This window comes from Nestor notabilis, unplaced genomic scaffold, assembly GCF_000696875.1.
Source record: "Nestor notabilis isolate BGI_N333 unplaced genomic scaffold, ASM69687v1 scaffold1812, whole genome shotgun sequence".
NCBI classification, from domain to species: Eukaryota; Metazoa; Chordata; class Aves; order Psittaciformes; family Psittacidae; genus Nestor; species Nestor notabilis.
Genome location: NW_009917711.1, coordinates 34,595 through 49,002, shown reverse-complemented (window position 1 = coordinate 49,002; position 14,408 = coordinate 34,595). Strand labels below are relative to the sequence as shown.

General features: G+C 37.2%; 1 protein-coding gene across 1 annotated transcript in view; it reads left to right on the top strand.

Annotated features, from left to right (window-relative positions):
- Positions 1-14,408, top strand: part of GRM5 (glutamate receptor, metabotropic 5) — a 58,277-nt gene that overhangs the window by 39,434 nt on the left and 4,435 nt on the right. The window contains exons 7-8 of the mRNA XM_010009365.1: positions 10,161-10,256; positions 11,840-12,001. Of these exons, the coding sequence (XP_010007667.1) occupies positions 10,161-10,256; positions 11,840-12,001 (258 nt within the window). The remainder of the gene's footprint in view (positions 1-10,160; positions 10,257-11,839; positions 12,002-14,408) is intronic.

Here is a 14,408-nt window from a genome sequence, read left to right as displayed (position 1 = left end):
ACTTGGAGAAAATCTTTTATGTCATCAGCAATGTTCTTCAACACATAAAACTACAACAAAGACAGCACTCCAAATCCATGTGTCTGAATCCTCAGCTGGTTAAACTGTGATGGTGCCAGTGAGTATAGCAGTGCTTAGTCAGTGTGTGCCTGTAGGGTGTGGAATCCAAGAGCAAATTGATTCCAGCAACCATGGGAAATTATCTTTAATCAATGCCTATTTGGTTGCATGAAAGAAACTAAAATAGAGTCCTGAAATGTGCTGAATAAATTTAAAATGCCACTCAGGACTTTAGCTATGTCTGTTATCATGTCCAAGAAAGAACAGAAAACCACTTTCACCTTCAATTCTGCTTATTGTAGAGAATGAGCAAAAAGTATCCAACTGTTGGACTTAATATTCAAACATTTCTTTAAAAAAATATTTCTGCACAAAGTAATATGCTTCAAGGTATTAATCACTATGATGCTCAAAAGCTTGTTTGGATAGTTATTCAAGTAAACACTGAAGTACTCAGAATCAAAGGAAATATGCGCTAGAGCTCCATGGCATTATTTAAATAGCTCAGAGGGGTTTTATTTAAAAGAGAGTGAGTCACTGCTGAATTTTAAAGAAACATGCTATTTAAGTCACCAGTGCATAGAGGGGCCCCTATCATCAGCATTTTGTTTCTTGACACTAATTTATAGAGCAGTGTAGTACTGCATCAAACCACTGTCAAACAGATAATGCCAATGCTCCCTTCAGAGCTTTCCCATCAGCTGCAAAATGGCAGATAACAAGACTGCTTTTGCCTAAATAAAGAAGTTCATCTGTTAAAGTCCTAAATGACTTTTTGCATGGGGTGTTCTTCAATTAAGAAAGATCAGGCAACCTGTGGATATGTGCTGGAATGAATCTTCACATACTTAAATATGTAGAAGGAGAGAGTAAAACTATTCACTGCCCAGTGAAATGAACACCATTTCATGTAGGCTCCTGTGATTCAGCAGTACTCACCAAAATATATTCTACCATGAAAAGTAGGGTCAACAAACCAGACATTATCAGAAGTGACTCCACAAAGAAGAATGATGAACACTATGTTTCTGGAGCCAAAACCATAGCAACCTGAGTAGAGAGGTAACTGGACCTCCTGCTCCCAGTTATCTTACCTGTTAATTTCATAGTGATAAGGAAGGTTATAAACAAATAAACCAAATCTTACCTTAAGGTCCCAGAAACTATTATAATCTATGCTACACAGCCCCTTTGCAAGAGTCCAAAATACAGGGCAAACTTATCCTCTGCTCATTCTCAAATAACTCTATATCCCAGATGAGATAAAGACTGTTTCTGCTACCAGAGCTCCTACTATGATATTTCTAGGCAGGTCTGAACACCAAAAAGTCTCAGTGATGTTACCTTGGCCTGAGGGATAAAGCAGATGTTCCAAACTTTCTCTTACCTTTCCTCCTAAGAAGTTTGTCTACCACTGTGTGATTGCAGAATTGGATACTGCTCTGTATGCATCTGCAGGACTGATAGGACTGACTGCCTTCATTCAGGAGTAGGGATCCTTTGCTCTAATGAGCCAATGCTTGCCCTCAGGTGAACCGTAAGATTTTTAATGCATAATCACTATTATTTTGTTTTATCTTAGACAAAGAACCAGGTGTCATTTGGGAGCATTTTTCTCCCTCTCAAGTGTTACACTGGTACAGTAACAGCAGCTTAAGGCATAGAGCGTCTGCCCTGCACAGGCATCAGAAAAAGCATTCAGGTGCCCAAGCTCACATGCTGTTAAATGCTATTCCCTGTATCCTGTGAGGAAAACATGATAAGCAAGGTAGGTTTTTCCGTCAGACTGTATTCAGCCCTGGACCACCAACGGCTATAATTAGTGTTTACATCAGACAGTCCCAAACTGTGCCATAATGAAATATTTTGGAAACAGGTGTCTACCATCACACTGTTTGCTTTGTTTTTTGAAAGGAACAGCTGATTTTCCTCCTTATCAGTTCTCTCTCTTCTTCCCTCTGATGACTGAATATATCTGTTTCAATTCAAACAGGAGTTATTTTGATCCATAAAACACAAAAAATATGCTTGGCTCAGCCAAGCTGACATTCATGGTTTAAAAATACTGCAGTCTAAATATTATATAACACATCAGCACATCGTATCTCAGCATCAAAACCTTGAGATGAGATTTTTCAGAAGCCTGATTGAAATTTCTCCCTAAAATCCCACCTTTTTTCTCAGGATGCTTTTTAAACTTTCCTTCGCATTCTGAATCTGATTGAAATCCATTTAAAGCACTGAAAATCAAGTAAACTTGAACTAACTCGAGCAATCTCAGCTGTTACAATTTCTCTGAGGTCTGACTGCTGCTGTGTTGCATTATTAAGAAAGCCTCTGCAAAATATTGATTTTCCAGACAAATAAGAATCCCCATCAGAATATACCTCTGCCACTGTCACACACAACATGCCAATGGGCTCCCAGATGCAGCCCATGCAACTTTTGACTGGTTGAAAGCCACATCCATGAATAAGTGGATAGACTTGAAACCATGGCCATCAAGATGTGATCAAATGCTTTTAGAATATGTCTGCGCATTATCAGCATGGGAATTGTAGATGTAAATGTGAGACATTTGAATTCCCCGTGCTTCTGGAAGATAAGTTGCCTGAGAGATGAAACAGGGCTGTTATTTGATATGGAGCTTTAAGTCCTGTAAAGAAGACAGAGTACAAGAAAACTGGGGGAGTTTTGTGGAAAGCTGAAGCTGGCTCACATTCCTCATGTGTACCTCATTGAAAAACATACTGATGGTGAGTTTCTGCTACAGCATATTCTTTTGGGACATATTTCTTTATAGTACAAGTGCCAATTTTGTGTTCATTTATATGCAGCTTGAACATTTTTTTTTGACACATTTTGAATGATGATAAAAGAACACTACACTTCTCTTTCAAACTGATTTGTAAAAACTTATTACTTACCACGCTTTGCCAGGGCATGGGTTATAGCTTCATACTCACAACTTTCACAACCAATGCACTGAGATGCTCTTGTTGGTCTGATTGGTCATATGGTACACTAAGACAACATCAGGTCTATCAGGTCCATTGCCTGGGAAAGCAAGGTTTTTTAAGTCCATAGAATAACAGGCACAGACTTTATCAAAATCAGTGGTTCTTCAGTTTCTGCAGGTAGTTGTGCTGGTTGACTCACAGAAACATAAAACCTAATATAGAGGAGCTAACCTCATGCTACTGAGCTCAAGACTCGTGTATCACCTCTTATACACTTACATAAGCAGCCTGTCAGTTATGCCAGCATGGATTGCTTTCCTACAGCAGCCTGATGGAACCATTCTGTCTTGTATAAAATAAATATTAACTGGAAAAGGCAGAAAGTGATTTTCTAGCCTGGTGAAAACAATAATGATTTTTAACGTCAGACAATGGCAGAGAATTAATTCCAGCCTGGGTTTCGTGTACCCCCTGAGTGCCACATCCGTCAGGCTTTTATATTAGCTTTACACTAAAGACCTTTATAATTCTGGTTTTATGTCACTGGAGAAAAATAAAAGGGGAGGTTGGAGGGACATTATTTGAGATCGTTAAGTTTTATAGAATAGACAAATAATTTATTGGTGATTTTTTGTTTTCTTAATCAACTCTTCTGTGTATGGAAAACTAACCAGGAGATTATTGAGGAATGCGAATCAGGAGAACTAATGCTTAAGAAGTCACATTATAGAAATGACCGGCACCATCCCTGAATTATAGCAGTGATCAGCTTTTAGCCATTGCTCATCCCAGTGTAACAAAACCCAAATGAAGCTGAAAAGTGAAAGTACTGCACAAAAGAGGACCAGAGATTACTTTAAGGCAAAAGATGTCATTGAAAAATTATCAGGCACCAAAAAATATGTTAATTTCTGCAGATTCTGTATAATGGACCATCAACTACAAATTGCACAAAAGTGCTTAGATGGCTTTGTACTATGAGACAATGGGCAAACAGTGAGGGGTAAGCTTACACGATGTCATGCCATGCCATTAAAGCAGGTAACAATTTACATGAGGTGAAGGTTTGGCTCAGTGGGTACCGTGCTTATTTTAAGAACCAAAATCTAGCCACAGTGATACCAGGTATCTGTTTGCTTTGCAGCCTTGCTAGAAAAAAATATTGATGAATGCAGGAAAAAATATTTGACTCTTCAGAAGTCATTATCCTTTTGACTGATTAGTCTGCATTTATTAATGAATCAATTCCCAAATGGATCATTCAGAGCTATTTTAATCTAACATGCTACAAAAATTTAGATTGAGAGATTTCTGAATAGTTTGAGTCCTTCATTTTCCCCTGTATAATTTACTTTTGGTGTCTTTTTGGACAAGCTTGATACTGTGATTAATTAAACTTCAAGTACTGTGAAATCACTGAAGAATATTTTATGAAACTCAGTGAAAGGTATTAGATCTGAAAGATTTCAATAAACTGCTGTTAAAACATTCCATCTGTATAATGAATTTATATCAAATGCCCTGATTACAGTGGGTTTTAATTTGCGTACACTGCTAGTATTGTTGTTTTGAATTTTCCCCTCAAATTTAATTAAAATACTGACTGATGGATTGATTGATTGATACAAGTTGTTTGGCTGCATTAACTATGCATATTTATATTCAAGCCTAATTTTAGGAATTATTTATATTATTAAGACAGCATCCCCCTCATTTTGAATGCAATATCATAGCAATAAGATGAGGGCTGATGGTTTTAAAATAGAAGAGGGATATTTAGGCTGGATGTTAGGAAAGAATTTTATGCAATGAGGGTAAAACACTGGCACAGGTTGCCCAGAGAGGTGATGGATGCGCCATCCCTGGGGACATTCAAGGCCAGGCTGGATGTGATTCTGGGCAACCTGATCTAGCTAAAGATGTCCATGCTCACTGCAGGAGAGTTGGACTAGATGAGTTTTGAGCGTCTCTTCCTCCCTTCCAACCCAAACTGTTCTATGATTCTATGTAGATCCTATTGCAGACTACCCTTCGATCTGAGCACAGATTTGTCTACCAACAGAACTTCTGGTTCTTTCCAAACTAAACTTTGGTATGAACTGGCATTGTAATCAACTTGACAAACAGAAGACTAGGCCATCCACTGTCCTTCCAAGGTCCAAAGAAGACATAAGCCAGTCTGCCTCCGTGGAAATACCTGTATGAACTATCAAGAATATTATTTGTACTTGAGTACTGAAAGTTAGTGTGGACTGGTAGAAGAGATGGAATATCAGCTGACTTGGAACTGCGCTTGGTTACAGATGGGTTTTAATTAATAACTGTGAATGCAATTCAAGGCAGCTGTCTGTTAAAATACATAAACACAAAAATCTCTTTCAATTTGTTATAGCATTATACACTGCAGTGATCGATGACTTATAATTATAGACTGCCAAAAAAAAAACCCCAAAAGTAATTTTGCAGTCCACTCTTCAGCAATGAGGTAGCAGAAACAGAAGAATAGAATTAGTAGAATAGAAGAATAATAAAGTAGAAGAAGAATAGAATTAGTAGAAATAAAATAGAAGAATAGAAGAACAGAAGAGAGTAGCAGAATAGAAATAGAATCTAATAAACACGCTCCAAAGATGAAAAACACTGGAGAAACAAATAGAGTTAATATGTTAAATATACAGCATAGCATAACAGATCCCACTGATAAAAGGCATTGGAAAAGAGAAACTTCTTTCTTTTAACTTAGAAAATTGAAAAATGTCATGTTAAGCTCAATTCCAAGGTAATGCATCACAAAGCAGGCCCCATCCATCCATTTCATAAACTTACAGAAGTTTCTATCATTTAAAATGCTGCAGAGCAAATGAGGTGTTGTTTCCCTTTTCAACACAATGAAGGAAATAATAAATAAAGTAATGAGACCTTCCTATGGCATCTTTTGTTATGTATACCTGAAGAAGAGAGGATAGAAGTTCAGCATAGTGAGTAGAATGGGCTGAACAAGAAGTATTGTGTAGATAAGACCCTACAAAACTCTTTTACAATGGTTTGTCCAGCATTTCAGAAATACTCTTTCTGGAAGAAGATAAATAAACATGCTGGGAATATTTTGCTATTGGTCTGATCTTCCCTAGAGCCAGTATAATGCTTTGTATATCATTCCATCAAAAACATAATTTTAATTCACCAGCTGCAATCATATATGACTGCTTGATTATGCTGCACTTGAAAACAAAAGTTGTGAGGTTAGCTTTAAAGTAATTTTGCTTCTGAAATTGTGCTGTTAAGCAAGCAATGTTTATTTGGTGATTTATTTTTTTTAAGGAACAAAAAATACCATGCTTAATAATATATCATTTATTTTAGCCATTATATAAATGGGAAAATGCCACATGATAAGCTGAGATGCCTCTAAAAGTATTTGGTGTAAAGTGACACAATGTCAAGATAGCATGACCAGTCTCACAAAGCTTATTTGCAAGAACACGGTATGTTTGTAGTTCAAAGCAGCCCCTCATGTGACAACACTAAACATTTTTTGTGTTTCATTCCTACCATTTATGCTCAAATCTTCATACACCTATAGTCTTACAGAGTCTTAAAGGCCAGCTTTAACTCTGCTGCTATGAAATGCAAGCTCTTCGGCATTTCTTAATATCAAGACCAAGTAATGTTGCAGATGAAAAATATTACTTGAATGTAAAATATTACTATTAAAATATATAACTGGATCTGGAAAGGTGGATGGCTTTGTAACTTTAAGCAATCTGTCCAGTTATAAGTTATAAGCACATTGAAAAGACTGTTAAAATGATGGAAAGCAAAAATGCAGTATTTCATCAATACACTATAAATCTTTCTGAATCCTCTCAGGAGTCATGGGCACAACTGGGTCTCACCCTAACATGAAGTCAGAGGGACCAGGTTCTAAAGTGTAAGCATATTCTAATGAAGTCCATAGCTAAAGACTACCAGTTCTTGTCAGTACAGATGCCCAAACTTTCACTGGATGAAAAAAAGTAGGGATCTACTGGTTAAAACTGGTTTCTCCAGCGTTGTAGTGAATGACTATTGGTCTCATTCAGGATGACAATCCCCATATTCCCCCTTTTTTTCCCATAGCATCCATTAATTTTGGTCTACAAGTTTTGTTGGAAGGTGAAGGTGGCAAGGAAAAGGTCTAACAAAAAACTTCAAACCTGGGTAGTCACACTGGTGTTTCCTGCCATGTGTCACATGTACTTCAAGTTCATTAAAACCCAAAGCAGTAGAGACATGGTTTCTTTCAGCCCAGGAGTATGTTTCTTTTTCTCTACTGATCCCCTCTGGAGAAATCAGAGCACTGCTGTTTAAGATAAGACAAACACTGTTGTTTACCTGACAAAGTATTTGGCAAATGGACAAGCACTGCAGTGATTGAATTACTTAGAATTACTTCCCAAATTTCCTGTCGCTGATCAACTCCTATAAAATGTATTTGTATGTATCATTAAGTGTTCTTCTCAAGACAACTCAACCCTGTGCAAAAAAACTACACAGCCCACAATGCCACACCCAAAAACTCCAAAGAAACACAAAAAAAAAGGACCCAAAATCTCTTAAATCCTTCAATTTGGTAGCTGCCTTTCTTCAAAGAAGCAAAGTCCTCTTTCTTTTCTAACAATGAAAAAAGAAATCTGTTCTTGCAAATACTGCTCACACTGTAGTGCTTTATGCCTCCTCCATACACCAGCTGAAACGCAAAATTAATTTTCACAGTAGCATTTTTTATGACAATTGCAAAGAAATGTTTGAAGGTTTTTTCTCCTCTCAGATTAAATCTTTTAAAGCAATCCTCTGCTTTAACAAGCAGGAAGGGGACATTTTTCTATCGCAAGACATTCTAAGGCAAAATCACATCCTTTATCTGCTCTGAAAGCTGAAAATTCTTTCTATGCAGAACATCTAGTGTGACTTTCCAGAATGGTGACTTAAAGAATGTTACAGCTTCCATACACTGGTTAGCTGCACTTTCTGCACTAAGAGTGTTGATTAGAGTTTGGACAGTTTTCATAATTGCATGGATATTTAGTACTGAATGAATGGCAGTGGAGCAGTTACTACAGTTCAAGGCTTTGAGGCATTCTGTGACAACATACTATTTCTGATGGCGTGCTTTGCTCTTGAGTGGATGGAAAAACTTGAGAGATTCGTGCTAGTCTCTCCATGGACTTTCAGAACAGTGAAATTTATGCTAATGACTGGGGAATGGGCAGTTTGATGGGTTTCTTTATCTGTCACATGCATCCTAACAAGGGGCTCTTCAGAATGGAATTGCCAAGGGCTCTTACCTCTTGTTTCCTTCTGTTGGCTGCTTTTTAGTATTCAGCTTGTTGTGAGAGTTTAGAGTCTCCAAATTCCTCTCTTATTCTTGACTTTTTCTCCTTCTGTCTTGTTGGGCACAAAGATTCTTTTAGTTATTTATTCTTTGTTTCCTTCCTGCTCTTCCTCAACTCTACTTTCTTTGATGTCTAACACCTTCACTCCAACTTTATTTCCTTTTCTTTCCTGTGAAGTTTCTACACATTCTTTTATCTTTGTTCTTTCTTTCTGGCTGCCCCAGTTGAATTTGTATGATCCAGTTTGACTTCCTTTGTGTTTTCCTTTTCAGTGAATTTATCTACTCTAAGCCCCTCCACTTTTTCCTCTACTCTAGGAATCAACTTCCATCTAATATTTATGTGTCCTGCGCAAGCTTCATGCCTATCTGGGAGCACTGCATATACCGCATTCTGGATTGCCTTAAAACCTTGGTAGCCAGTTCACAGAGCTCCTGTTGTTCCTCCTTTCAGTAAGGTTATAATTTGTAAATGAAAGGACTTCTCTGCACTGAGCGCACCTCATTTCACTTGCGTCCAGTTCACTGTCAGATTCACTAAGCTTCTTCCTCAGTTATTTATGCAATATACACTGCCTCTGAGGATCTACTACAACTGCATCCAGAGTATAGCCTCACTTTGTGTGTACTCAGGTTATTTATCTTTTACAGGGTTGCTCTTTTCAAGGAACCTTTTGCTATCTATATTAGGTTAATGGACAAAAAATAAAGTCATTTATTCTGTAAAGGAATTACATTCCATTACAGTATAAATGTATAAATAAATTACTACGACATAACAGTGTTAAAATGTACAAGCTTCCCCACAGAACAGCTCATAACATGTGGGAATGGGATATCAAAAACTCTTTGAGAAAACACCTGCAGGACTTATGCCCAAATTTTATTAAAGCATTTAAACACATATCTCAACACCTAGCACAAGAATTTGTACAATTATGGTGAAATTCACCACCAGCAAAAGAGCCAGCATAAGACCTCTTCAATGTCCACATCCCAATCAAGTGCTCAGAGAGTAAATGATTACCAGGTCTTATCCTTGTATCCTGTCCAGGAATTGGTAAAATCCTCAAGTATTAAGCTGTTTATCCAAGTGAATTTCTTATCCAAGTGCAAAATAACCATAGTACCACACTGGGCTCTAGGACTGGGGATGATTGGGGGTGATTTCAGTGGACTTTATGTCTACATCTCAGCAAGTCATCTAGCCTCCTTTCATTGCTAATGGAAAGAGAAAAGCCTATTCAAGGTATGAACACTGAGCCCAGGTGAGCCAAATTTTACCCAAGCAATCAATTACACTGGTGCTTGCTTTGACAAACAGAAGAATAAGTGTTGCAGAGATGGAGGATCAGAGAAAAAGTTTAACTTGACATTAAAAACATGATCACCAGCTGATTTTTTTGCCGATCCTTAATTTAAGTGTTGTTTCCCTTAAACTGCTTAGACAAACATTATGGTCTAACTCCAGAAATTATTAAAGACAAAAGGTTAGCATGTTATTTACTCTGTGGAATTTTATTGCTCCTCCTATATATATGAAATAGAAAATGGTGAGCACCTCTCCTGCATAGCCCCATTTGCTTTAACACACGTCTGGGGTTTTATGCAGTTATTCCACCTCTCCCACGTCTGCTTTGCACTATACCCCACCACTGCCACAGTAAGCATTCATGTGCATGGCCCTTTGCACAGCAGCTGTCACAGAAAGCTGAGCACACAATCACTTCTTTCTGTTTGCTCCTGTTGTTGTCGTGATTTATTAGGTACAAAGGCAGGAGACTGGCCCCGCACAAGTCGGAAATAGAATGTTTCACCCCAAAAGGGAGTATGGGGAATGGTGGGAGAGCTACAATGACCAGGTAAGCAAACAGCAAGTGGCCTATAGGGCAGTGTGATATGTCTGTGAACAAGAGGAGCAGCCCTGGGACAATGCCAGGCCAGATCCTCTGTCTGTAATTCCTGTGCATCCCATATAACATGTTTAGAAAAGAAAAAACAAAAGAGAAAACATCACCACTGCTGGTTTCTATGTTCCATCTGATCGCCAAAAAACCCCTGCACCGTGTTCATTCAAGTGATCCAAACCACGTGTCCTGTGTGATGTTGTCATAATGGTGCTTTGAGGAGGAGAAACCTCACATCTGACCCATTAAACCAATAGAACAGATGGAGAGAGGCAGCATTCAAACTTGGAGTAAGCAGCTCCAAAACTTCTCTGGAACAGTGGTCCCACTACATATTAGGCGTTATATTAGGTCCAATCAAAAGAGCTTTTATAAAAAGCAGAGAAAAACTGATTGATGAAAATATTTTTAGTATGAAAACATTGGTTCTTCTCAATCAAAATATCTTGGGGAAAGTTCTGAGTTTTACAGTGGTTTTAAGGAAAGATTTAAGGAACTTTTAAATAGAGTTCAAAACATCTTTTTCATAACTTTCTCCATTTAATTTAATTTTATTTAATTTATATATTTATTTTCAATTTCGTTTTGGCCATTATATTTTGCATGGCAGTATACACCAATGTTACCATTTTAATTAATATTCTAATCTACATTTTTTTCAGTGTTACTGGGACAAACAGTTTCTATATGGCCATTTTGATGTTTTTGTACTTAGATACTTCAAACTATTTGACTTCTGTGACATACTTGAAAATTTCAACTATTCATCTCATTTTAAGTCCAGCCAGATTTCCAAATGTTGAACTCCCTCATGGGGCAGAAAATCCATTTCTTCAGACATGTTCATTAATAAGTGAATAAGCCGCATGTGTCACAGATGGTTATAAATCTTTCATGAAACAATACTCTTAATAAGCACTGTTGCACTCTACTACAAGTTAGAAGCATTTTGTTTACCCTTTAGTAAAATATTTACTCATTCTTTATCGAACCCTGAAGTGCATTTATCAATGTACCTTTATAGCACAGTATGACCAAATTATACCTTTACTTTTCCCAAGTGTTACATATCACAAGGTGAACTTTATCATTGCAGGAGGGCATTCAGTGAAACACTTGCACATTACTATGTTCCCCTTGGGTACAACGTTTACTTATGTACATAAGGCTATCAACTATAACGCCACATAGTACACATCTGGGGGACCCCTACTATTTAAGCAACATCAGGAACGTTCATCACTGAGTGTTGTATAAAATATATATAAGCCCATTATTTTTTTGTCAGCTGGGATGCTGTTTCTTGTCTGCGTGTTGTCTGGATTATTTTATTTTTCCTACGTTGCATTTCTTTCAGTGATATTTATTCTTCATTTAAAAGCTATCTGGAGTCACTATATAAGAGAATTTTGAAGAGCAGAAAAGTACATGTAAATGTCAAACAACTGTATTTTGTTGTACAGTGTTCAGCTCTGTTGTGCCTGGCCATATATTTATACACTTGAAAAACTTCTTTTTTATATTTTATATTTTCACAGTGAAGAATCTGTTTGCATTCCAGACTGTAATCGATCTGAGTCAAGTAGAGAGGAGAAAAAGGTTCCTGTTAAAGAGGATGCCCTAACAGTCAAAAAGACTGGAAACTGTGTCAGTCTAATAGTTCCACAGCAAGACTGTCAGCTGCAAGACCTACTCAAACAGTTAAGAACACCTGCTGCTTAACAGAGAGTGCAATTGCATTTGATGGCTGTGTTTTGTTGTCTCCAGCCACAGTGTCCTGGCCAGTGGTCCTTGTCAAATTTCCATGAGCCAAGCAGGGTTGCCACTAAATAGCCTGGGAACCTCCTAGAGAGAACGTAGATGTTGCAGAAAGGAAAGTAGGTGCCATTCTCCTGTCAGTAAGTATCAGACCAGTGCTAGAAGTCACTTGGATGAAGTGCAGGTGGAAAAGATGCAGGGGTCTGGCTATTTGTGAATAATGCAAAAACCTCATTATCTCACGGGACAAAGAGGTTCCATGGTACTGACTAAATCCCACTTACATCCTTTCAGTCTAAAAAATGCTGTACTCTTTCACACTGGGCAGTATTATTCAGCTTTTGTTCTCAAATCCCTCATGCAATATTATTTTCACATCAGGGCCTAACTATCTCTATATATTAGTCTTTCAAATTGCTTGGGATTTTTCAGGGTGAAAAGTGACATTAAAATAACCATAATGGGTACATCATGTGATGCTTTACAAGACTATTTGGATGGGCAACAGTGTCTAGTGGGAAGGTGCCCTTGCCCATGGACAGGGTCCACCTGGTTGGAGCTAGATGATCTTTAAGGTCCTTCCAAACCAAAACATTCTTACTCTATGATTTTTGCATTTTGGGTTATGACAATAGGTGTCCTAGAAATATTTCATTCAGATATCAGACATTTCATTTCCCATTCTGACCACTCATGCTGCTGAAGCAGCTCCCAGCATTAGCTCCCAGAATCACCAGTGGCTGCAGTGGGAGGTCATTGGCAAAGTTTCTGTCATCAACTCTCTCTCACTTTGTAGTTTCTTTCACCCTTGTACATTAAAGTCATTCATATAAATGTCAGCTGTGATTTTCATGAGGAAAGGATGTATTGAAAGATTACAGTTCGAGGAGTAATATGAATAAATGCCCTTGCTGTTAACAAAAAACAGCTCTCCTTGTTTGAAAAATAATTGCAAAACATATTGTTTACTTCTAGAACTTGGGACAGGACAAAGTGAATTTTTGCCCTGTATTATTCCACTTTTGTGTTACGATGTTATTTATCTCTATTGAACAAGCAGCATGGAAATAATTTAAGCTAAATTACTTCAGTGATATAAAAATCCTTGATCAGAGTAAGTGCTACTGAGCAACTAAAACATCGGTGTGTTATCAGCATTGTTCTTAGACTAAAGCCAAAACACAGCACTGCAGCAGCTCCTAGGAAGAAAACTATCCCAGCTGAAACCAGTACACTATGTCAACTTCTTTAAAAAATTATATTGCTTCAAGTTCAAATGCAACACTCTGCTTCAGTCATTGAAACATCTAAGCGCAACTTTGCTGCCAATTTTGGCTCAATAAAATTTAGATCAGTGTTCTGAAATACAAACTTTCCTGCATTGACTTATAAAGAATTTGAAATCATTCCTTATTATGTTCATGTGAGGACAGGTTGCAAACAGATAATACAGATCTCATTCAAGTTAATGTCCAGTATCTGTTTTCAGTTGGATCATTTAAAATCTGGAATTAGATACTGATATTGCTACATGATACAGAACAAAAATTCCCTAAAAATTTGTATTAATTTTTATTGATTCCCCTTGTATTCCAGTTTTCACTACTGAATACTATGCATCTATCCATCTATGCATATATCCATTCTAAGCTTCCTTAGAAAATAATAAACTGCATAATTTTAAACTGATTTTCCTATTTCATTTAAAGTGATTAACAAGTGAATAAGTGATCTACTTTCAAATTACACATTATATCAGTAACTGTCTGAATACTAGTCCCTAGGCAATCATCATTAGAACTGATTTTAGTAAGTTCAGGTAATTAGTGAGAATGGCAACCTTGCTAAAATATGAGAGTTTTCAGCTTTTGTGACTCAGAGTTCCTATTTCTGTTTTTAATTTCTTCTGTATTTTGAAGGACTTCCTCTAATAGCATCTGGCTAAACAAATCCTCATCTCATAGATAATCATACCATAGAGCAAGAAATGTTGAAAGAAAACTCCTACTACCTCAGCCAAAACAAAGGACAAAGTGATCTATTCTAGACAGTAAAAAAAAATCAAACAGAAACAGGTGTAATGGGAGGGGAACATTTTTCTTAACACTGAAGTGGATAAAAAGTAGTTAATATTCCTTATGAACACAGAACAAGGCTCTGAAGGCAAAACTTTAGTGTCACTATAAAGATTAAGGGAAGGAAATGTGAAAGTATACTAATTAATATTCTGTCATCAAGTGGACAACTGTAGAGGAAATAGTTAAAATATCAAAGACTTTGAAAGCTCTTGTGTCTATACCATTTTCATGTCTTGTACATATTATATCATGGTAGGTCTAGCAAGCTGGG